Below are 24,463 nucleotides of genomic sequence, written 5' to 3'. Positions count from 1 at the left end.
AGAAGCACGTAAATCAGGGGCAGTCTTGTAATAGCAGTAGGCGATTATTTTCTATCTTGTAATTCTCGCCCTCTATGTTCTATAAATAGAAGGGCGTGAGTGTCTCTTAGAGTTTAAGGGTTTTGCGGTCTATCTTGTGGGAAGAGTATGTGTTGTATATAGGTGAGAGTAAAGGGTTTTTCCTTGTAATCTCTGATTAGTTCTTGGTCTGGTAATTGGGCTGAGAGTGTGTGCGAACAGCATGTGTAATCTTGTATTCCGCTTCTTCAAGATAGTGAAAGCAAGGTCATAACAGTCTGGATGTAGGATCTCTTCCCAAGAGTTCCGAACCAGGATAAATCCTTTTGTTGTTGTGTGAGTGCTTGTGGTTTGATGTTGTGTTCTTGTATCTTTCTGGTTTCGGTTCTGAGTTAAGTAGTGAAGGGTTGTGTTCAGCTGTGTGAGGAAATCGTGTGTGTGTGTGAATTTTGGCGAGATCTATTTCAACAATCTGGTATCAGAGCCACCGCTGTTTTCTGCACTCAAGATTCCAAGAAGCGATCAAGAAAGGAAGTTCGACCCAGCAGGCAATCATGGCATCCATTCCCTCTTCGTTCAGACACGAAATCGAGAAATTCGATGGGCAAAATGACTTTGCCTTCTGGAAGATGAAGATGAGTGCTCTCTTGGCAATCTTGGCCTTGAGGAAGCACTGGAAGGTGAAGCCAAGATGCCTAAGAACTACTCGGCAGAACAAAAGAAAGAGATTCTCAAGAAGGCATACAACACTTTAATCCTAAGCCTCGGCGACAAAGTTCTAAGAGAAGTGTCCAAGATGAAGTCTGCTGCAGAGATATGGCTCAAGTTGGAGAGCTTATACATGACGAAATCATTATCCAGCCGCCTCTACATTAAAGCCAGGTTCTTTACTTTTAAAATGCAAGATGGTAAGAAGTTACAAGATCATATTGATGAGTTTAACAAACTCTGTCTTGATCTCGAGAACATAGACGTGAAATATGAGGAAGAAGATAAGGCATTAGTCTTACTTCATTCTCTTCCTAGGACGATAAGACTTTTGTTGATATTTTAAAACATGGGAGGGATACATTATCTCTAGATGATGTTATAGAAGCCCTAAACTCAAAAGAATTGCAGAATAAGGTAGAAGGAAAATTATCCCCAGGAGATGCCCTCACTGTCAAGTCTAAAAATGATAAGAAAGATAACAAGGGAAGAGGTAGGTCAAGGTCTAGGTCAAAATCTGGTAAAAGGCTTATTAAATGTTATCACTGTCATGAGGAGGGCCACATCAAAAGAAATTGCCCCAAGAAAAGAAAAGATCATCAAGAAAAATCTGCTAAAGGAGGTAGCGTTTGTGAATTCGGGTATGACAGTGCTGATGCACTAGTTGCCTCCAAAAACATAGAAAACACTGACTGGATCATGGATTCCGGTTGCTCATTCCATATGACTTCTAAAAGATATTGGTTTTAAAATTATCAAGAATCTAATGGTGGGAAGGTCTTGCTAGGAAATAATCATGAATGCAAAGTATTAGGATTGGGGATATAAGACTTAAAATGAATGATGGATCATTCAAAACCCTAACAGCTTTAAGATATGTTCCAGAACTCAAGAGAAATCTAATTTCTCTCGGAGAACTAGATAGAAATGGCCTTAGTTTTAAAGGTTATGGTGGAGTCTTGAAGATATCCAAGGGTTCTCTAATATGTATGAAAGCAGTTCTTCAGAATGGTATTTACATTCTGCAAGCAACCACTCAATGTGGGGAAGCTGCTATGGCCAGCAGTAGTGCCCAGTCACAGGCTAGATTGTGGCATTTAAGGATGTCACATATTAGTGAACAAGGGCTTAAGGAGCTAGCCAATCAAGGCATTCTGGTTGGTAGGCCCAATCAAGGCATTCTGGTTGGTAGGCAGGTTGCAGGACTCGAAAAGTGTGAGACTTGCATTTATGGAAAGACTGCCAAAGTTAAGTTTAGCAAGAAAGCAATCCATTCATCCAAATCTCCATTAGATTACATACATTCCAATCTCATGGAGGCTCTAGGTATTTCTTATCTATCATTGATGACTACTCTAGGATGGTGTGGGTAAATGTCTTAAAGACTAAGGATCGGACCTTTGAAGCTTTTAAAGCATGGAAAAAGATGATAGAAAACCAAATGGGGAAGTCTATTAAAACCATTAGGACTGATAATGGGTTAGAATTCTATAATAAAGAATTTACTCAAATGTGCAAAGATAGTGGAATAGTTAGGCATCTAACAGCCCCAGGAAACCCAAAACAGAATGGGTTGGCTGAAAGGATGAATAGAACTATATTGGAAAGAGTAAGATGCATGTTATTTCATACAAAATTACCTAAATCTTTCTGTGGGAAGTTGTAACAACAACAGCATATGTGATAAACAGATCACCATATGCTGCAATTGAGTTTAAAACTCCCTATGAAAGATGATCAGGTCACAAACCATCCTTAGACCATCTAAGAGTATTTGGGTGTCTTGCCTATGCTCATATAAAGCAAGGTAAGCTGGATCCTAGGGCTGAGAAATGTCTATTCATAGGATATCCCACTGGAGTTAAAGGCTATAAACTGTGGAACCTTGATGAAGAAGGGCCTAAGACTATTATCTCTAGAGATGTGACATTTGATGAAAGATCAACCATGGATGTATCAGAAATAAAAGTCCAATCAGTCTTGAGAGAAGAACCTAAGTCCATAGGCATCGAAGTCCAAGAAGCAGCACCTGAAAATATCCAGGAGGGCTCCTGTGAGCAAGATTCTGCCCAATATGAAGAAAATGAGGAAGAGAGTGATGCCGATTCCAGTATAGGTGATCAGCCAGATATCTCTAGGTATAGTGTGGCTAGAGATAGACAACCTAGAAACAGAAGGCCACCTAGTAGATATGGATTTGCAGACCTTGTGGCATATGCACTGACAAGTGCATCTGAAGCTGCAGGTGAAGAACCTCTCTCATTTGATGAGGCAGTAACATCAAAAGATGCAAAATTATGGATAGAAGCCATGAAAGCTGAAATAGAATCCTTAAGGAAGAACCAGACATGGATACTGGTTGATAGGCCTCAAGGACAGCGGGTAGTAAGTTGTAAATAGCTTTATAAAATCAAGGAGGGTGCTGGAAGCAATTCAAAACCTAGGTATAAGGCTAGGTTAGTTGCTAGAGGGTTCACACAAGTCCTTGGTATAGATTTTAATGAAGTTTCTCACCAGTTGTGAGACATACCTCAATTAGAGTTCTGCTTGCTATAACTGCCCACTTAAACTTAAAATTAGAACAAATGGATGTTACCACAGCTTTTCTTCATGGAGATTTAGAGGAGAGGATATTAATGGAACAACCTAAAGGTTTTGAGTCTAAAGGAAAGGTTGAGAAGGTATGTTTGCTTAAGAAGTCTCTTTATGGACTTAAGCAATCACCAAGGCAATGGTATAGGAAATTCGACTTGGTGATGATCAACCAAGGATATAAAAGAAGTTCTTATGATAGCTGTGTTTATTTTTAAACATATTTCTTCTAGTATTTCAATCTTCTTGCTCCTTTATGTAGATGACATGCTTATAGCAAGTCAATCTGAGAAAGAAATTCAGCTGTTGAAGCTGAAATTGAAGTCTGAGTTTGAGATGAAGGAGCTAGGAGAGGCAAAGAAAATCCTAGGGATAGAAATTTCCCGAAATAAACAACATAGAAAATTGTTCCTATCCCAAAAAATCCTATTTAGACAAGATAATTAAAAGGTTTGGTATGGCAGAAGCAAAGGCAGTAAATATGCCCTTTGCTCAACATATCAAATTATCTGCTGATCAGTCTCCAATAGATGAAGAAAGTAAGAAGGAAATGTCTAATATACCTTTCGCTAGTGCTGTGAGTAGTCTAATGTATAGCATGGTGTGCACTAGGCCTGATTTGGCTCATGCAATGAGTGTGGTAAGCAAATTTATGGCAAATCTAGGCAAGGCACATTGGAATGCAGTTAAGTGGGTATTTAGATTTGTTAAAGGTTCTAGCAGCATGGTATTGTCTTATGGTGGAGCAAATATAGAAGAATCAGCCAGCATTATAGGGTATTCAGATGCTAATTATGCTGCTGATTTAGATAAAAGAAGGTCCACAACTGGCTATATATTTAAGTTGTGGAATTCTACTATCAGTTGGAAATCTAGCCTTCAATACGTAGTAGCGTTATCAACTACTGAAGCTGAATACATAACAGTTTCAGAAGCAATTAAAGAAGGAATATGGTTGAAAGGTTTAACTAGTGAGCTCTTAGGATCTATAGTGCGTGCCACTTTGATGTGTGATAGCCAAAGTGACATACATTTGTCTAAAAACCAAGCTCACCATGAAAAGACAAAACATATAGATGTGCGGCATCATTTTATTAGAGAAAAATTAGATAAAAAGGAAATTTTTCTGATAAAAGTTGCAGGTACTGATAATGCTGCAGATATCTTTACAAAGGCAGTTCCTATGGCAAAGCTAAAGCACTGTTTGAAGTTGCTCCAAATGACTGAAGAAGCTGGTGAAGGTGATGATCGAGTCAGGTATGGTTTACATGCAGGTGGCTATCCTGGAGCAGTCAAATCCTATGCAAATGGTGGAGAATTTGTTGAAATATTTGCTTAAGGATTAGTCTAGGGCTCAGTAGTATAGTGTTAGTTAGAAGTTGTTAGAATAAAAAACTTCTAGAAGCATGTAAATCAAGGGTAGTCTTGTAATTGCAGTAGGCGGTTATTTTCTATCTTGTAATTCTCGCCCTCTATGTTCTATAAATAGAAGGTCGTGAGTGTCTCTTAGAGTTTAAGGGTTTTGCGGTCTATCTTGTGGGAAGAGTATGTGCTGTGTATAGGTGAGAGTAAAGGTTTTTCCTTGTAATCTCTTATTAGTTCTTGGTCTAATAATTGGGTTGAGGGTGTGCGAACAGTATGTGTAATCTTGTATTCCATTATTCAAGATAGTGAAAGCAAGGTCATAACAGTCTGGATGTAGGATCTCTTCCAAGAGTTCCAAATCAGGATAAATTCTTTTGTTGTTGTGTGAGTGCTTGTGGTTTGATGTTGTGTTCTTGTATCTTTCTGGTTCCGGTTCTGAGTTAAGTAGTGAAGGGTTGTGTTTAGTTGTGTGAGGAAATCGTGTGTGTGAATTTTGGCGAGATCTATTTCAACACCGATAGCAAAGATGAATACAATGAGAATTCTCTTATCTTTAGGAATACATTTTGAATGGGAAATCCAGCAATATGACGTAAAAAATGCATTTCTTCATGGAGATTAAGAAGAAGGTGTACATGGAGCCACTATCAAGGTTTGATGACAGGTATGGCCTTGTTAAAGTTCACAAACTCAATAAAGTCTTGCATGGATTAAAACAATCACTGAGAGCTTGGTTTGGGAGATTCAAATAAGGCTATGATGAAGTTTGGCTATAAGCAGAATCATGGTAACTATACTTTATTTGTAAAACACTCAGGTAAGGGAAAGATCATAGTCTTACTGGTATATGCAGATGATATCAAGGTTACAGGAAGTGATAAGGAAGAAAAAATAAGACTAAGAACACAATTGGCTTGAGAATTTGAAATGAAAGAGCTAGGTAGACTAAAATACTTCTTTGGGATTGAAGTGACATACTCCAAACAAGGGATATTTATATCCCAATGAAAGTACATCCTCGATCTGCTCAAGGAAACAAGTACTCTTAGGTGCCTCTTAGGTGCAAACCATCGAGTACTCCTATTGATCCAAGTCATAGAAAGGGCCAAGAAAGTAAAGAAGGAACAACTATTGATAAAAGACGCTATCAAAGGTTAGTAGAGAGACTGATTTATCTATCACACACTAGATCTGACATTACTTATGTTGTGGGTGTAGTTAGTCAATTCATGCATGATCCTAAGGAAAAACATCTTCAAGCAGTTCAAAGGATTCTTCGGTACTTGAAAGCAACTCCAGGAAAAGAAATTTTGTTTAAAAAGATAAGTGACTTGACAATAGAAGCATACATTAATGTTGACCATGCTGGATCTCTTACAAACAGGAGGTCAACTACATGCTATTGCACTTTCATAGGAGGAAATTTGGTTACTTGGAGGAGCAAGAAGCAAAATCTTATAGCCAGATCAAGTGTTGAAGCAAAATTTCGTGCTATGGCTATTGGTGTTTGTGAACTTCTTTGAATCAAAATAATTCTAAAGGATTTAATGATCGAAAGAAATGGATCAATGAAGCTGTATTGTAATAACAAATCAGCTATTAGTATAACACACAACTCGATTCAACATGATTGAATGAAGCACGTGGAAGTGGATAGACACTTCATCAAAGAAAAGATTAACAATGGACTCATCACTATTCCTCACGTGACATCAAGAAACTAATTGACTGATGTTCTAACCAAAGGCTTACCTACTTCAAGGTTTCAAGAGATTGCTGATATGTAAGGAATAAAAGATATCTATCCACTCACCAACTTGACATGAGTGTTGAATAACGAAGATTATGGAGTTCGAAGAAATCCTTGAAGGAATGGGATTTCTAAGTTTTCTATAATGGTAGAAAACTTTACAAACGGATTTAATACTTCTATAAATACAACATGTCTTTAAATACAAGAGAATTCTATCATCTATCTCCTAAAAACTAAGAATTTGAAATACAAAATACAACAAATTAAGTTGGAGAATTTTTCTCTGAAATCTTCTCCTAAAAATTAGGAAATAATGCAGCTAGGTCCTTTCCTATTTTTTAGGACTTGCTTTTGCTGGTCCTTTATTTTCTTTTAAATCTTTTTCTGCCAACACTCCCCCTCAAACTGGTGAATGAATATTGATTATTCCCAGATTGCATACTAGATCTTTAAATCTTATAGCTGCCAATCCTTCTGTCAATAAATCTGCCACCTGTTTTTCAGAAGGAACATAAGGTATTTGGATTATACCTTTTTCAAGTTTTTCTTTTTATAAAGTGTCAATCAATCTCTATGTGTTTAGTCCTGTCATGTTGCACAGGATTATAAGCAATGCTTATGGCAGATTGGTTATCACAGAATAACTTCATTGGCTCATTGATTGAAATCTTCAAGTCTTCTAGAACAATTCTGATCCATAGCAACTCACATAAACCTAGTGTCATAGCCCTGAACTCTGCCTCTGCACTTGACCCTGCCATTATGCTCTGCTTTTTGCTTCGCCACGAAATCAAATTTTCACCTAAAAACATACAATAGTCGGTGGTAGACCTTCTATCTATAAGTGACCCAGCATAATCCGCATCTGTATATTCTTGTACTTCCAATGAATCATCTCGTCTTGAATAGAACTCCTTTGCCTGGGGTTGTTTTCAAATACCACAGTATTCTTCTTACAGCCTGCATATGACTTTCAGTAGGGCAATGCATGAATTGATTAAAACTTACCAATACACATATATATCCGGCTTAGTGTGTGACAAATAAATTAATCTCCCTAACAATCTTCGATACCTGTCTACTGGAGGACTATCATTATCTTCACTTAACCTTGCATTAGGTTCTACTGGAGTATATACTCCTTTTCCACCCAACAATCATGTTTCTTTTAAGAGATCCAGTATGTTTTTGTGTTGAGATAAGAAGATACATTCTTTAGAATAGGCTATTCCCAATAAGTATTTGAGTGATCCCAAGTTCTTAATTTCAAAATTTTGAGCCAGATTGCCTTTCAATGCCTGTTGTTCCTCCAAGTCATTTCCTGTTACAATAATATCATCCACATATACCAATAATACAGTCAGTTTTCCATTCTTAAGAGTATTTGAAGAAGAGTGTGATCTCCCCTACTCCGTTGATATCCCATGAGTTTCATAGCCTTAGAGAACCTATCAAATCATGCCCTTGGAGATTGTTTGAGACCATAAAGAGCCTTTTTAAGTTTACATACCTCACCCTTGTGTCCTTCTTCGAATCCTAGTGGTTGTTCCATAAAGACCTCTTCTTCTAAGTCACCGTGAAGAAATGCATTCTTCACATCTAATTGATGCAATTGCCATCCATAAAAGGCAGCTAAAGATAGCAAAATTCTAACCGTGGTCATCTTGGCAACCGGAGCAAAAGTCTTCAAATAATTTATCCCATATGTTTGAGTATAGTTCTTAACAACCAATCGAGCCTTTTACCTTTCCAAAGATCCATCTGCATTATATTTCAAGTTGTACACCCATCTACAACCCACTGGGTTTACTCCCTTTGGCCTAGGCACCAACTCCCATGTATCATTTTTCTTTAGGGCTTTCATTTCCTCTTCCATGGCTAGCTTCCATTTCTAATCCTTTAAGGCCTCTTCAACCGTTTTAGGAATAATAATGGAGTCTAAAGAAGTCAGAAAGCTAGAATGTTTTGGGGATAACCTGTGGTAAGATAGATAATTGGCTAGAGGATGCTGAGTGCATCTTCTAACCCCTTTTCTAATAGCGATAGGAATATCCAACTCAGTAGAAAAAGTATGAACAGGATTGGGAGGCTAGTTCATATTAGTACCTAACTGCAAAGGAGATGTTGATCCTAGTTGAGGAGTTGATATGAGCTGTTGTTTTCGATGGTACACAAAAGGGGATTCCTTAAATCTGACCGAGGATGATGTCTCCAGGTGTTCGTCTTGTCCAGAAATAGGGATTTCCGAAGGATTTCCGCTGGAATTTCAAGAACAATAGAGATAGTGGCTGGAATTTCAGAAGCAGCAGTAAGAACAGTGGTGATGGTGGCTGGAATTTCAGTAGCTGGTGCTAGAAGGTCTAGATTAGGCAAACCTTGGTCACCATTCAACTGTTTCTTCCCCTGGAGACCAAGGTGAGTAGAAGTGAAGAAGGGTTGAGTTTCCACAAAGGTTACATCTTTAGAAATAAAGAATTTTCTGGTAAGAGGATGATAACATTTGTAGCCATTTTGAGTAGGGGAGTAGCCAAGGAAAATGCAGCGAAGAGCCCTAGGATCTAGCTTGTCCCGAGCATGTTGAGGTATGTGGACAAAGGCAACACATCCAAAGACCCTAAGAGGAAGAGGGGTATGCAAGCTAAGATGAGGAAAGTGAGAGATGAGACATTAGAAAGGACTATTATAGACAAGAAGTTTGGAGGGCACTCGATTAATGAGATAAGCTACAGTGAGGACTGTTTCTCCCCCAAAAGTTTTAGGGACATTGGAATGATGAAGGAGAGTTCTAGTGACATTTAGGAGATGTGTCTCATCTTCCTTTTAGCCACTCTATTTTGTTATGGAGTGTTAATGCAAGAAGATTCATGACCAACTCCTTTTTCATTAAAGAAATGATGCAAGTGATGATTAAAATAATCCTTTGCATTATCAGTCCTAAACATTTGAATAGAGGATCCAAATTGAGTTAAGATCATTGAATATAATTGAGGCAAGATCATGCTAACAACAGCTTTAACTTTTAAAAGAAAGATCCAAATCATTCGAGTGCAATCATCTATAAAAGAGATGAACCACCTAGCTCCCGAACAATTAGGAGTCCTAGATGGCCCCCAAACATCAGAATGAACTAAAGCAAAAGGGTGTGAAGACCTTGAATTACTAATAGGATATGAAACTCAATGGTGTTTGGAAATTTCACACACATCACAATGCAAAGTACTAAGATCTACTTGCTGAAATAACTAAGGAAACATTGTTTTTAACAAAGAAAAATGTGGATGGCCCAGCCGATAATGGTGAAACCAGATTTCAGCATGAAATGGCTGAGATTGAGATGTGCAGGCTAGGGTGGGTAATAAGGTCCTTCACCTTCAGTTTAGAACATACAATCCATTCTTCTCCTCAACTGCACTAATCATCTTCCCCGTTGCCAAGTCCTGAAATTCACAAGAATGAGGAGAGAAAATAACACGGCAATTTAGATCCTTAGTAAGTTGATGGATAGAAAACAGGTTGGTTGACAAATTCGGAACATGAAGGACCTAGTTGACAGAAAAATTAGGGTTAAGAGTGACTTTACCTTGTCCTTTGATGGGAATGGATGTGCCATTGGCAATAACAATTTGTTTAGGAGTCAAAAGGGATTTGTAGGAATCAAAGACAATAATATTATGGGACATATGGTCTGTTGCACCTGAGTCTAGAATCCATGTATCATCCCTAATGATTTTAGAGGTTGTTAAAGAATAGAAATTGAAACAATCACCTGGTTTAATACCTGATTGAGCAGTGGAACACGATCCATCCTGGATTGTTTGTAAAAACTGCCTAAGCTTGCCGATTTCATCAGCATTTAGTTGATTTAGTTCCATTCCATTCGTTGTGTCAGTCTTTTTGACTCTCTCTTCCTGTTTGTTTGAAAGATAAGCCTGATTTCGAGCAGGCATATTTCGAAATCCCCCTATCTTTTGAAGGACTACTTCCTTCCCATGTAACTTAAAACAAGTTTCACGAGGTATGCCTTGGTTTTTTACAGTAAGTGCACCATAAATTCTCCTTCCACTGTGGCCAAGACTATCCATCAACTTTTCCTCCTTGTTTAAACTGTGGCCCTTCTTCATCAGCTCTTCCTAGTTGCAGTTTGGACTGCATCCTCTCTCCTCTATTGGTCAGCATTGCAGATCCTTCAGTGGATCTCCCCCAGCATTGCAACTCTCCTATTTTCTTCATTGCGGACAACAGCAAAAACCTCATTAAGAGATGACAACCTTTCCTTTCCAAGTATCTAAACCCTTGGTCATATTCAGGGTTAAGTCCTGCCAAGAATTCCATAACTCTTATCCCTTTCGAGAATCAAGTATAAAGTTTTTTTATCTTTTCCACAGACCATCTTAATGTCTTGATAATGATCAAGTTCTAGCCATAAACCGTTCATCTTGTTGTAATACTCAATAACGTTAGTGATCCTTGTTTAGTGCTACTCAATTTCATCTTAATCTCAAAGATAACCGAAGCATCCTGAACTTTTGAATATGTACGCCTAACAGTCTCCCATACATCCTTAGCATTAGACAAAAACATGTAATTTCTACTAATCTCATGCTGCAGAGCATTCCACAACCATGACATGATCAAGGAATCCTCAATATCCCATGATGTAAAGCTTGGATTGAAGCCTTTAGGACTTGGATCGGTTAGGTGATGCAGCTTCCCCTTTACCCTTCAGGAAGGTTTTCACCAATTGAGCCCACTGTAGGTAGTTGCGCCCATCCAACTGATAAGATTGGTGCAGCCCTGGTAAGTCCCCAATGACCAAACTTCCTATCGGAGTATCGCCCATATTTGGCCCTTCTAGAGATAACGGGCCTTTCTCAGATGTTTCAGACATGGTTGGAGGAAGAGATGAAGAGGACTATTGCGATCAAGCCAGGAACCGAACGGAATGGTTGAAGCAACAATGCAGCCACAACTTAAAAATAAACCGGAAGAGCTAGAACAACAACGAAGGGTGAGCAAATGAAGCCTTAGAAGAGATTTAGAGACATGGCTCTGATACCATGAAGAAATCCTTGAAGGAATGGGACTTCTAAGTTTTCTATAGTTTTCTATAATGGTAGAAAACTTTACAAATGAATTTAATACTTCTATGAATACATGTCTTTAAATACAAGAGAATTCTATCATCTATCTCCTAAAAACTAGGAATTAGAAATACAAAATACAATAGATTAAGCTGGAGAATTTTTCTCTGCAATCTTCTCCTAAAAATTAGGAGATAATGCAACTAGATCCTTTCCTATTTTTTAGGACTTGCTTCGGCTAGTCCTTTATCTTCTTTTAAATCTTTTTCTGCCAACAGAGTTATATTGATTAAATTAAGGGATTCTAGTTTCCTAATGTATAGGTATTCAATGTATAGATAGTTTTTCCTTATTAGTTAGCTTCCTAATATTCAAGTTTCCTTAGGTGACAGATTTCTTTAGTAGTTAGTTTCCTTATTGGTTAGTTTTCTAGTTTCCTTATGAAGGTTAGTTTTTCCTTATTAGTTAGCTTCCTAATATTCAAGTTTCCTTAGGAGACAGATTTCCTTAGTAGTTAGTTTCCTTATTGGTTAGCTTTCTAGTTTCCTTATGAAGGTTTCGGGATCCACCTTAAATACCAATGTAAATTGGTTCTATGAATATATGAGATTACCAGAAAATCTTCATCTAATAATATAAATATCAGTCAAACTTTCAATGGGGAAGATTTAACTCCTTATTGAGGCACATTTGAGCCTCCTCTCTTGCCTACTAGTGTTCCTGCAAACCATAGGTTCCTTGTATCCCTCACATATCACAACAAAAAGATGCGATTGGTGTTGTGCTTGACAAAGAGATTGTGGCTTCTTCTTGTGCTGGTGATTATAGACAATTTCTTGTCAAATGGAAAGATCGACCAGATTTAAATAATACTTGGATTATTGAAGAGGATTTTCGAGTCCCATATACTAAACTCTTGGAGTGGTATCCATAGTCCAACTCGCCAAAGCTAAATTCTTTTCAACTAGGGGAGAATGATGAAGATCATAAAAACAAATATTTTGGAAAACAATATTTAGGCGTAAAAATGGAAATTAATATTATTTTATTAGTTCATTCATTTTTAATTTGTTTCCTAGTTTTTTTTTATTTCTTTTATTTCCTATAATCCTAATTAGATTAGGATTATCTTTATAATCTTAATTAGATTGGGTAATTAGATTGGGTCAAGAAATCCTAATTAGAGTAGATTTTTACCTATTAGTTGTCTACAAGTAATCCTTTAGTGATGTATTATAGGTTAGACTTTGATAATATTGATTAATGATATTTGGTTTGAACAACCGAGATTACTCTTGTTTCTTTGGTTTAGATTTTACATCAAGATGTGTCACGGGATCGAATCTCGGATAGGGCTTGACACAAATAGTCAACACTCCATTAAAGTTGGATTTAGTGGTATACTTGGCATAGCTCAAATTGCAAGAGGAATGCACTATTGTCTTCCACATATGGGGCTTTCATTCTAAGAAAGACATGAACGAATAATCCAGCATCCATTGCACTAATACAACCATATTTTGCCTACTATACCTTGTCTCTTGTCCTTTTTTAGTCTTGCTGCTCCATCTTTCATCCCTCTTTGCACACTCAATTCTTGAGTGCTCTATTCAATTACAACACCAATTTCATGTACACAAATGGCCAAGCCTGAACATCAATTTTAAGGTGTCTTGCTTGCTAACCCTAGTGCACGAAGCTGAGGAGTTTAACCAGAGTTCAACAGTCTTTCCCTGCAAACAGAGGCCATTTTAATGGTTTGAACTCATCACCACTGGGTTGCAAGGAAGCAACCTCTACACTAATCCAAGGCTACACTTTGAGGTTTAAACAAATCTCAAGTTTCCTCGAGAAAAAAAAAAAAAAAGCCGAGTTCCAATAAGCAGAAGAAACATCCACATGAATAAGACAGACAAGGTACCTTGGGTAATTTCAAGTAGCAGGCAATTACTATGGCTACCTCATTACATTATTTATAGTATTTCATCCTAATTATGTAATCCCTTCCATATTGTAAATCACTTGTTAAAGTAAACTTTTCTATTGCCAACCTCCATTCTAACTTGATAAACATAATCTCAAAACAGCAGCATGTTTCAACTTATTACTATCACCTCGTGAGAGAGAAGAAAATCAACTAGATCAAATATACTCTTGACACATGCTGCATAATGAAGTAATGCTGAGCGACTTACTTGGAAACTCCGCAGCTGCTGGGCTTCTTCATCTGCCATTTGCCGTTCATATTCTCTCCTTGACTAAATCAACAATCAGAATTTCAGAAAATAAGAAATGTAATATCAAGCAAAGGCACCAATACTTTAGACAGTGAAATGGCATATTGATTCAGATTGTTCAAATCCCTAAATTCATCTGAATTTTTAAGCATGCACCTATAAAAGCATATGATCCTTTGCAAGTTTGATTGAAAAAGGTTATGACCATTTGAACTAAGAGTTCTTATTTAACGTGCTTCAGATGATGGGTTTTGGTTTAGAGATCTTGGCAGTCCTGGGTTCTTCACTGTACATCTTCCCTGAAGTTCTCAGTGATAGTGATTGGGATCCCTAAGGTTTTTTTTTTTTTTTTTTTTCATATTTCTAAAAGGCTGAGGCAGGGAGAACTCTTCATGTTATGAAGTAAGGCTGTTAGTTTTTGGTTAAATTAACAGCTTTCAGGTTAGTGACAGAACGATTCGTAACAGAGTTACATGCTAGAGCATGGCGTTTCAGACAGTAAATGGAGAATTTGACCAGGTCCCCACATTTTGGACATTAGAACAACCGACCTATCTGTGAAATATGGGAAGAGGTGCAAACAGTTCAGATCTTTCGACCAAAATAAACAGGCAAATCTACAGTTATAAACAAAGTCTCACCATCTCTAGTTTGTCAAGAAACTCAGTTTCATCTTCATCCAAAGCTTTAGGTGGTCCTACAATTAAAGAAGATTAATACTTTTGTCCCCCTTAAGTGCATGCTGAAAAGCAGTAATTTATGTATATACATGTTCTTTTATGTTTTATATGAAAGACATGCAACTCATCTAAGCAACCTAACCAATTTTCTTATAGAAACAGCAACTAACCACCGGAATATATGTGGACAGAAGGGAGGGCATATAGAGCTTAAGTTACCAAATTGATGTACTAGTAATTTAAAAATAAAGTTCCCAGATGATAAAATTGTGCAAAAGTCAAGTCCTTCTCACAGATGATCCCATTCAGTATTTCAGCATATGTCATCTCAAAGCTCATAATTGACTAAGATAACTATTAGTACCTGTCAGGAATCAGAAGATTAGGAAAGGAATTAGGAGATAAACAAAGCAGTTGTGAGTAGGGAGTTGTTATTTTTTACAGTTGCATAGAAGTAGTGTGTTATTTTTTACAGTTGTGTAGTAGTGGCTATAATATAGTCAGATAATTGCTGTGTAAATGACAAAACTGCCTAGTAACTGCTGTAACTGACTGCTGAGATTGCCATATATAAAGCTATGCCACAGTGTGCCAAGATTATCAAGGAATTATATTGAAGTTCTCTAATTTTCTCTCTATCTATTCTATGTTTCCCTCTACTCTTCTTTTTATTTTCTCCCTAAATTCTCCCTGTTTTTCTCCCCTCTCTCTCTATTTTCTCTCCATTTCTTTCTTCTATTCTTCCTTCTCAATTCTATTCTAAAAATCCTAGATTCAAAACTAGGGTCTTGACAATTGGTATTAGAGCAGTCGATTCTTGGATAGCAATTCACGACAACCCGCATCTACAAGTTTTGGAACTATGGCGGATGGTTCTCAAATGAAGCAATTGGAGGCACAAGTCAACTAGATTAACTCCTAGGTCAACCATAGGTTATCTCCCTGGTGACTAATCTGCAAACCCTAATGGAGACCTTGGAAGAAGGATCGAGTAAGCATCATGAAGCAATTCAATCATTTGGAGAACAAGTTAGATGCTTCGATAGATGGACTGGCTAAAAGATTTGATGGGTTCTTGCAGATGTTTTCTAGAATTCCGCAAATCAACTTGCTAGGGGACTTCCCGCCAAAGGAGAATGCCGATCCAATTCTGGAAGGGAATGGTCCTAATCCTAGACCATCTAGATTGTCAGGGTTAAAGATTGATAAAATCTGTGAGCAGATAATTTGACAGATCAAGTGGTTGATAGGAGATTGGAAAATAATTCCATTAGCACTCCATATGTTCACAACAATGTTCCTATGCAAAACTAGAAATTCCTTTGTTTGATGGAAAAAAACCCTAGGTGGTGGATAGGAAGATGCCAAAAGTTATTTCAATTTTATAATATACAAAATTCCAGAAGGTCAATTTGGCTTCAGCTTATCTGAATGATTCTGCTGATGCCTCATTATCAGTATCAAGGATGGGCAAGACTTAGGGTTGAATGCAAGTGGAAAGATTTTTGTGGACGAATTCTATGAAAAGGTTTGGGGATAAAAATATGACCGATGTTACAGAGAAATTTAATAAATTGAAGCAAGTTGGGTCGATACTTGAATATGAAACAAAATTTGGGGAGCTAAAGTCCTTAATGGTCATTACTAACCTTACCTTATCTGAAGCCTATTTTGTTTCTAGTTTCATTAGTGGCCTAAGTGAAGAGTTGAGGTTGACAGTTAAAATACTGCAACCTACAACAATCAAACAAGCGGCAGAAAAGGTAAAATTACAAGAATTGTCAGTGGAAGCTCTATTTAAGAAAAATGGGATTCCGTTTATAGGAATTGAGCCTAGCAATAGCCAGACTTCAACCTATATCGGAAATGTTACTTCTAGAGAAAATACGACAAATTCTTTTTCCAACGATTTCCCAACTTTAAGCTTTCTTAGGATCTTATCAACCAAATGCAGCAAAAACTTCCAATGTAGAACAGAGAAGACAGTCTGGATTATGTTATAAATGTGGAGAAAAATTTATTCCTGGGGCATCAATGTAAGAGGCAATTACTACAACTGGAAGGTAGAAATAAAGCTAATGAGGAAATTACTGAAGAAATTGAAGTAGCTGATAAAAATTTCCTTCAAGATGCATTAAGATAACAATACTTGGGAATTTCTGACGGATTTGCTAGCTCAATTTCCTCAAGTTGCTCAGTTTCTTTGATTTTCTTGAGGACAAGAAAATTTTGAAGGGAAGGGAAATGTCGGGAATCAAAGGATTAGGAGATAAACATAACAATTGTGTGTAGTGGAGTTATTCTTTTTTATAGTTGTGTAAATGACAAAACTGCCTAGTGACTGCTGTAAATAACTGCTGGGATAACCATATATAAAGTTATGCCACAATGTACCAAGATTATTAAGGAATTATATTGAAGTTCTCTCATTTTCTCTCTATCTATTCTTTGTTTTCCCTCTATTCTTCTCTCTATTTTCTCCCTAAATTCTCCTTTTTTTCCTCCACTTTCTCTCTATTCTCTCTTTGTTTCTTTCTTCTATTCTTCATTCTCAATTCTATTCTAAAAATCCTAAATTCAAAACTAGGGTCTTGACAGTACCTTCATCAACAAAAGCGATGTAAGGCCCAAGATTTGGGTCTTGTAAAAATATATATGTCTACTTCCATTTCAAATCTCTCTCTCTCTCTCTCTCTCAATTATCTCTCTTTCTCAGGGACAGAGCCAGGATTTTGATTCATTAGGAGCGAATTTAAATATAAAAAATATAATTTTAAAAATAAGATAATAATGATAATATTAAAATGAAAAAAAAAATTACAATTGTTCCTTACGGCTTTTCATACTTGAAATTGAAATGGTTCAAGAAAGTTACCTTGATTATTTGAATCTTTAGACTCATCATGACCACGAAAGGCTAGTTCTTGTCATAGAACAAGTCGAACACAATCAATTAATGTATTCAAATGAATTCGATAATCACACAGTGTTTGTTCTAACTGTCTGAAGAAAACTATCTCAATATTTTGCTCTTAATTCATTAAAGTTTCACAATTGTTTCGAGCTTAATTGTGTGCACTATTAGCATCTCCAACATGAACTTAAAGTCTTATCTTTTTTTTTTTTAAATTACTGAACCCTTCTTTCACAAAAGAATCACCATCTCCTTATTCCCCATTATTTGTTTTTAAAAAGACAACAGTATAAGCAAAATGCGACATCTTTGCTTATACTATATTCCAACCAATCACCAAATTCAATGAACCAAGCTAAAATGAATTGTCTTGATTTCGAGGTTGACACAAATCTCTTTGCAAGTAGGCTCTTCTAATTTGATCTCGAAAATTAACATTGTAATTCATTATTGTAGTTCTTAGCCAGAGATTCATAGGAAGTTGCGCAACATCAATTTGCTCAATACTTGCTTTGTTAATTTGTTCATTTTCTTCAATATAAATTTCCTCCATTTTTGCTTTCTTTGCTTCACAATTTTCTTCAATATTTAGCTTTATTTGCATCATCATTGTAAAAAAATAAAATTATGAGCAAATTGTAAAAAATGCTATGATGGTTACTACTGGACCATTATATACTTGCTTTCTTCAATACTTACTTTTTTTTTTATTTCTAGTAGTAAAATAAAATATAATTTTTTTATTTCTAATAGTAAATTATTGTAAAAAATAAAAATTTAAAAAAAAAACTAGCCCAGTAGGGGCAACTGCCCCCCCCATTGGGCCTCACGTGGCTCCGCCCTTACTCTTTCTCTCTCTCATTTCAAATATATCCTAGTTATTTCCCTGTGTCTCTCTCAATCAGATCTACCCCTTCCACCACCTTCATCCTCCTTCCCCCCCCCCCCCCCCCAAAAAAAAAAAAAAAACAACTACTCCCTCTCTCTCTTTCTCGTGTAATCAACCTGTCTCTCTTTCTCACAATCTCAATCCCTCATTCCTTTGTGTCAACATGTGCTCTATCAAGTCGCCGAGATTGTAAGTAAGATGTGTTTTCGTTGTTCCTTCTTTTCAGTTTTTTTTTTCTAGTTTTGGGGGAGATGATTGAGACCATATTCATTATTGTTGTAGTTTGCATTAAGTTTAAGCCCTAGAAGAAACCAGTGAAGTCCATAGTATCAAGCGGCAGATTATTCTAAGTATAGTTATGTACTTATGTATGGGGGTTATAATAGGAAATGTGTAGTCTTTTATCTAATTTGTAACATCCATCCATAATGTCTATAAATAAAAGACATAGGGCATCTGTTTGGGGCGATCATTCATTTTGGTGTGCGAGTGCAGTGTGTGAGAGAAAAGCTAGAAGAAAGATAGACTTTGTTATCTCCAAAATTGATTGTACTCGTGTGTATGTGTGTGAGGGACTCTTGTGTACTGGTTTCATTCATTCTAGTGGATTACTCTTGGATCGAAGAGGCTAGATGTAGGGTTGCTTTCAAGCAATCCGAATCAAGATAACTTGCACGTGTTTACTTGTGTGGTTTGGTTGTTTCTATCTCATTTAAATACTGTTCCTGCATTTCAGTTTCTTATTTCAGCTGTTGTTTCTGATTTTGACTAAGAGTGAGAGAGATTGGCATTGAATTGAGAGGATCCTAGTGCTCCTAATTTTAACAATTATATTTGGTTCTTGATCTCTTGATTCCCTAGGTTCAATTTGCATTTGAGGTGCTGCTACTATTCATCTCTTTCCTCCTTGTGACAAATGCTAGTTTCATGTTTCCCTTTCTGATTTATTTGAATCTCCCTCTTTCAATCCCAATCTTTATTTCCCTTATAGCAAAAATGGCCTCAACAAAGAGGCTCACAGTCTCACAATGATCGTGATGCCATCCTTGGCAAGGCCAACATCCACTTCAAGCGTCACCAACACACAGTCATATATGGGTGTGGCAACAAAGGGTGGAGCCCTAAAATCAAATTTAGGGTTTCTTTCTCATTGCTTGGCTACTAGGCTAATCCTATCCTTTCTTTGGCTTCCAGAATATCCCATTCCAATTTCAAGCCATATTAATGGAATAGATTTACATTATCATGTGTTAACAACTTCCAATCTGCTACAACCCTAGGGTTTACTAGGGTTTGAATAAGAAATTTATAAGAAGAAAGAACATAATTGGAGGGAGAAAGGAACAAATAGAGTGAGGAAAGTAAGAAAGAGAGAATGAGAGAGAGAAGCAGAAATGAGAGAAAAGAATTCTTTATTATTCTCCAATGATACATGCTAGCAATTAAGGGTTCTAGTCTTGTTTCCAATCTCAAACTAGACTCAATCGGTATTGATTGACTGATTAATTGATGGTTGATTGATTGACTGTATATATTTTCTAAAATTAGAATAGTATCTTCTAGATGTATATTAGTATATCTCTAGTTGATTTGTTGTATCCTAAAGTTGTATAGTTTCCTAATCTAGGTTTAGAAATTTTTCCTAAACTAGTTTTTAGCAACTTCCTCAAGAGGTAGCTCGGGTATTCTTGGATCTGGTGGCCAAGATACATGGAATTCCCAAGTCCATTGTATCAGACCAAGATAAGGTTTTTACTAGCAATTTTTGGCAAGAGTTGTTCAAGAATCTGGGGGTGGGGTTGCACATGTCCACCACATATCATCTCGAGACCGATGGATAGACTGAGAGAGTCAACCAATGCCTAGAATCCTATTTGAGGTGCATGTGTTTTGCCAAGCCAAAGAGCTAGAATAGCCCAGTGGTGGTAGTATAACACAAGCTACCACAGTTCTATCAAGAGGGCCCCATTCAAAGCACTGTTTGGATACAAAACCCCCTTACTACCCATGGTGATAGATTCCCCAGAATCCAAGACAACAACAGAAGAATATTTGCAAAATAGGCAAGAGATCCTCACACTACTTAAAAGGGAGCTGATCACAGCTCAGAACAAAATAAAGCAGATTGCAGATAGAAAAAAAAGTGATAGAAATTTTAACGTGGGGGATTTAGTGTTTAAAGGTGACAACACTCATTCTTTGCAAGCCCTCCATCAAAACTAAGTCCAAAGTAATTTGGACCATTCCCTATAGTGGCCAAGGTGGGTAAGATGGTTTACAAGTTACAACTACCAGTAGGGGTCATAAGTCACTCTATATTCTATGGGTCTCTATTAAAGAAGTCAGTGGAGCCTAATGCAGCCATTAGTCCTAACCTACCCCCAATGGATGAAGATGTTGAAGTTGAAGTGGAACCACAAGCCATTGTGGACAAGAGGGTAATTCATCTGGACACCCTACCCCTCACCCAAGTTCTGGTGTAGTGTACCTACTTGCATCCTAATAACACTACATGGGAGTATCTACCAAAATTGCTAAAGCAATTCTCACGGGTTGCCCAGCTATTGACCTTTCTTAGGAACAAGAAAGGCTCCAAGGGGAGGGGATTGTCACGACTCTGAGGGTATTTTTGTAAAATAGATAATGGATGAAAAAGCCTGTTGTACTTAAGCAGTTACAGCTAAAGCCACTTGTACCTATTTAGTTATGTCATAATAACTGAGGGAAGAAGCCTATAAAAGGCCATGTGCAAGAGGATGGGGATCATGAATGATAAGACTAATTCTTTCCCTCCTAACTTATTTTCCCTCCCTTTCTCTCTCTCCCCCCCTAATTCTCCCTCCTCCTTTCAAATTCTCCCTCCAAACTCTCTATTTATTCTATAATTCCATAATTGGCCTAACCTCAAATCCGAGGCTTGACAGTTAAGAATGGGTGAGAGTTTGTTTCGCCACTATGTTATGAAAGGGCGAGAGTACCCGTAATTCTCCCTCCTCCTTTCAAATTCTCCCTCCAAATTCTCTATTTGTTCTATAATTCCATAATTGGCCTAACCACAAATCTGAGGGTTGACAGTTAAGAATGGGTGAGAGTTTGTTTCGCCACTATGTTATGAAAGGGCGAGAGTATGTTTTGCCACCATGAGTATTTTGGATGAGAGATCATTCCACCATTATGTTATTTGTTTAAATGTATACGAATGATTAGATGTTAGTTTAGTTCTACTAGTTTACTCCCATCATTACACATGTTTTATTCATCATGATTATTATTGTTCTTACATCATATCTAATTATCTCCAGTTACTATATTAAATGTCATGGCATGTTTAGTAGTAGACCTTGTTGCATTAACTCTTATTTCCCCCATCATATTGCTTTTCCACCCTCACTAAGTCCATTGACCTTTCACTCACCCCACTATAGTTTCTAGTTGTAGGTCTAGACGCCAATGCTATTTCAAGGAACATAATATGAGGTCCTAGCTACATTCTCATCATAGTCAAGCTCCAAGAATACAAAACACCACATGCAAAGAGAGAGCGAGCATATTGATCTTTTATTAAATTGTCTTGTAAATTTCAGATGCATTGAGGTATTGATTTGTACTGAGAACAGTGGTATCTGATAATGTTGGCATATGATCATGATATGGGAATTCATTATTAAATCTTGATATTTGAAGTGAAACACAAATTATGAAGCATGAGACTTACTACTCTCAATGGGATTCACGGCCATTAGAGGGTAAAGAAATTATGGCCCCCCCTGAAAATTGGGTTGTGACAAGCAGCCTAATTAATTTGGAGAAAATTACAACCAGAAGTAGAATTCAGCCTTACTATGCTTGAACCTCTCATTAAATTCTGCATCTTGCTTGTCCTTGTTCTCCTTTAAAATCTGCAGTTAACAGACAAATATCACAATTAGTCTGCCACCATAAGTGAAAAAGAAGAACTTCAAAACATCAATTGTACTCCAAAAGGTAGGGCTTCAGAACATAAGTAAAGAGGTCAGCACCTTAATGCAATATGGGGAGCATCTATTTTGAACCAAAATGCAATATGATGTAGGATGGAAGAAAAACAGAGGAAAAAAACACAAATATATGCACACATATACACAACACATCTTGTATGAACCTCAAGTGAAAACATTACTGAACATCCAAATCACATGGATTTAATCAAAAAAGGAAAAAATCATATGGATATTTAGAAGTTTTAGTATATATGTGCTTTTGAAGCAATCTACTTTCCAACACACACACGCAAGGGCATCCACAATGCAAAAAGCTCCATGCTTTCCGAAGATTAGAGGAGGGTTGTCTTTAAACACAGTCTTACCCTTACTTTGCAAAGAGGTTGTTTTCACAACTAAAACTTATGACCTTCCAATCACCCAAAAAAAAAGAGAAAAAAAAACCTTACCATTGCCGCCAAAGATAAACAAAATTAATTCAAACAGCAGAAAATAACACAAAACAGCATTCAATCACAATAGGTTTGACAAATAAAAAATAGCATTCACTCAGAATAAGAATATTGAGCACTAATGAAAAGCTTCAACCAGGAGTTAGTCCAAGTTTTTGGAAATCCATAAGCTTCATTTATATCTCTATACCCATACCCTTTTCTATTCATATGACCATTTAAGTCACCTCCTATAATGATCTTCTCTTGTCTAGGTATCTCTTGTACCAATCTATCTAAATCTTCTCAAAATTTTGCCTTCATCATTCTTAATCCAACTTGTGGTACATATGTACTAGCAATGTCATAGTTTCTTCTCCCAGATCAAGTTTAGCTAATAAGAAAACCTAGATATCCAGCTCTATGAAGATCAGTCATTTTGGGCTTTAAGTAAATAACAAAAATTCTAAAGTTTGTTTATAAGCCATGGAGTCGCCATCCTCTTCCAAATCTAAACACATTCCATTGGGAAATATTGATCTCGAAATACTAGAATTCAACATTGGAACACCAAGAATTCATCCAAAATACTAAGAACACCAAGCGACCAGCCACTACGATAAAATTTTAGAATACATTGCGTACTTTAAGGAAATGGACCATTTCTTCAACTTGTGTTTAACAATTGGGAGTTTTGATGGTCCAATTCCAAATACTAAAAAGCGACAAAAAGACACAATGGTTTTTCTCCCGCGTGAAGAGAAACACCGTTCAGGAAAGGAGGAAAACTGGAAAAGAAACAAAAGAAACCAAACACAGAGATCGGGAAAGAGGACGAAACAAGGGACTAACCTCATATAGGGATCTATCTCTCTGGGCAGTGCCATCCTCAACTCGAGAGCCCCTTGTTCTCCTCGCTTCAGCCAACTGCGAAACCAAACCCAACCCAACCAAACCACGAGAAAATTTTCAAACTTTAAAAAATGAATGTAAAAATTATAATCATATATGAGAAATTGGAGTTGACGCGATATTAGGGTTCAGGAATTGAGAGATCAAATTCAAACCTGTTCTTCGGACACAAAATTCATAAGCCTCGTCGGAGGAGTAGCAGTACCATCCTCGTCGGCCGCCATCTCCAACCGTGCCTCTTCGCTTGCCTCGGACGTACGTAAAACCCCGTCTGTCAATACTACTCGGCGAAAAAAGAAAAAATTAAACCCTTCTGAAGGAACTAAACCCTCGTCATATATAAATTAATCCGGGCAACGGGCTGATTTTCTTTTTTTTTTTTTGACCGTTCGGTTGACCGTATCCTGGACTATTGACCTGACGTTGTGTCTGGGAGATATGTATTGACGGTAAAGGATCTGAATGAATTATAAATAAGTTAAACGTAAAGAAAATATGATAAAACGTAATAATGTAATTAAATGAAAATAATAGATAGTGAGTTTTATTTTTTTATTTTTTATTTTTTATTTTTTAGATAAGATAAAAAATTTATTTTAAAATTATTAAATAAAAAATATTTTATTCAATTTTATCCCATTATTAATAAAAAAATATTATTTATACTGGGTGACGGGCAAGAACAAAATTATTAATTAAATTTATATATAATAAAAATAAATTAAATTAAATTTTATAAAACTAGATTTTGAAATAAGAAAATTAATTAGACTAAATAAATTTTATTCAAAACAACAAACAAATGTTAAAGAAAATTGAATAAATTTTAGTAGCAGCAGGCAAATCAATATAAATTATTTTATCACAATAGTAATTTCATAAATAACTTGAAAATTTTAGTAA

The 24,463-nt window shown here is 36.6% G+C and overlaps 1 protein-coding gene across 1 annotated transcript in view; it reads right to left on the bottom strand.

Moving 5' to 3' along the window:
* LOC127797203 (uncharacterized) overlaps nt 1-23,883 on the bottom strand; it is a 30,700-nt gene extending 6,817 nt beyond the window's left edge. Inside the window, exons 1-5 of the mRNA XM_052329850.1 lie at nt 23,716-23,883; nt 23,501-23,575; nt 22,079-22,136; nt 14,396-14,451; nt 13,713-13,775 (exon numbers count right to left, since the gene is read on the bottom strand). Of these exons, the coding sequence (XP_052185810.1) occupies nt 13,713-13,775; nt 14,396-14,451; nt 22,079-22,136; nt 23,501-23,575; nt 23,716-23,784 (321 nt within the window). The 5' untranslated portion in view covers nt 23,785-23,883. The remainder of the gene's footprint in view (nt 1-13,712; nt 13,776-14,395; nt 14,452-22,078; nt 22,137-23,500; nt 23,576-23,715) is intronic.
* Nucleotides 23,884-24,463: the final 580 nt, after the last annotated feature.

This window comes from Diospyros lotus, chromosome 3, assembly GCF_014633365.1.
Source record: "Diospyros lotus cultivar Yz01 chromosome 3, ASM1463336v1, whole genome shotgun sequence".
In the NCBI taxonomy this organism is placed as follows: Eukaryota; Viridiplantae; Streptophyta; class Magnoliopsida; order Ericales; family Ebenaceae; genus Diospyros; species Diospyros lotus.
Note: the sequence above shows the minus strand (reverse complement) of the source record. Positions and strands in the feature narration are given on the sequence as shown.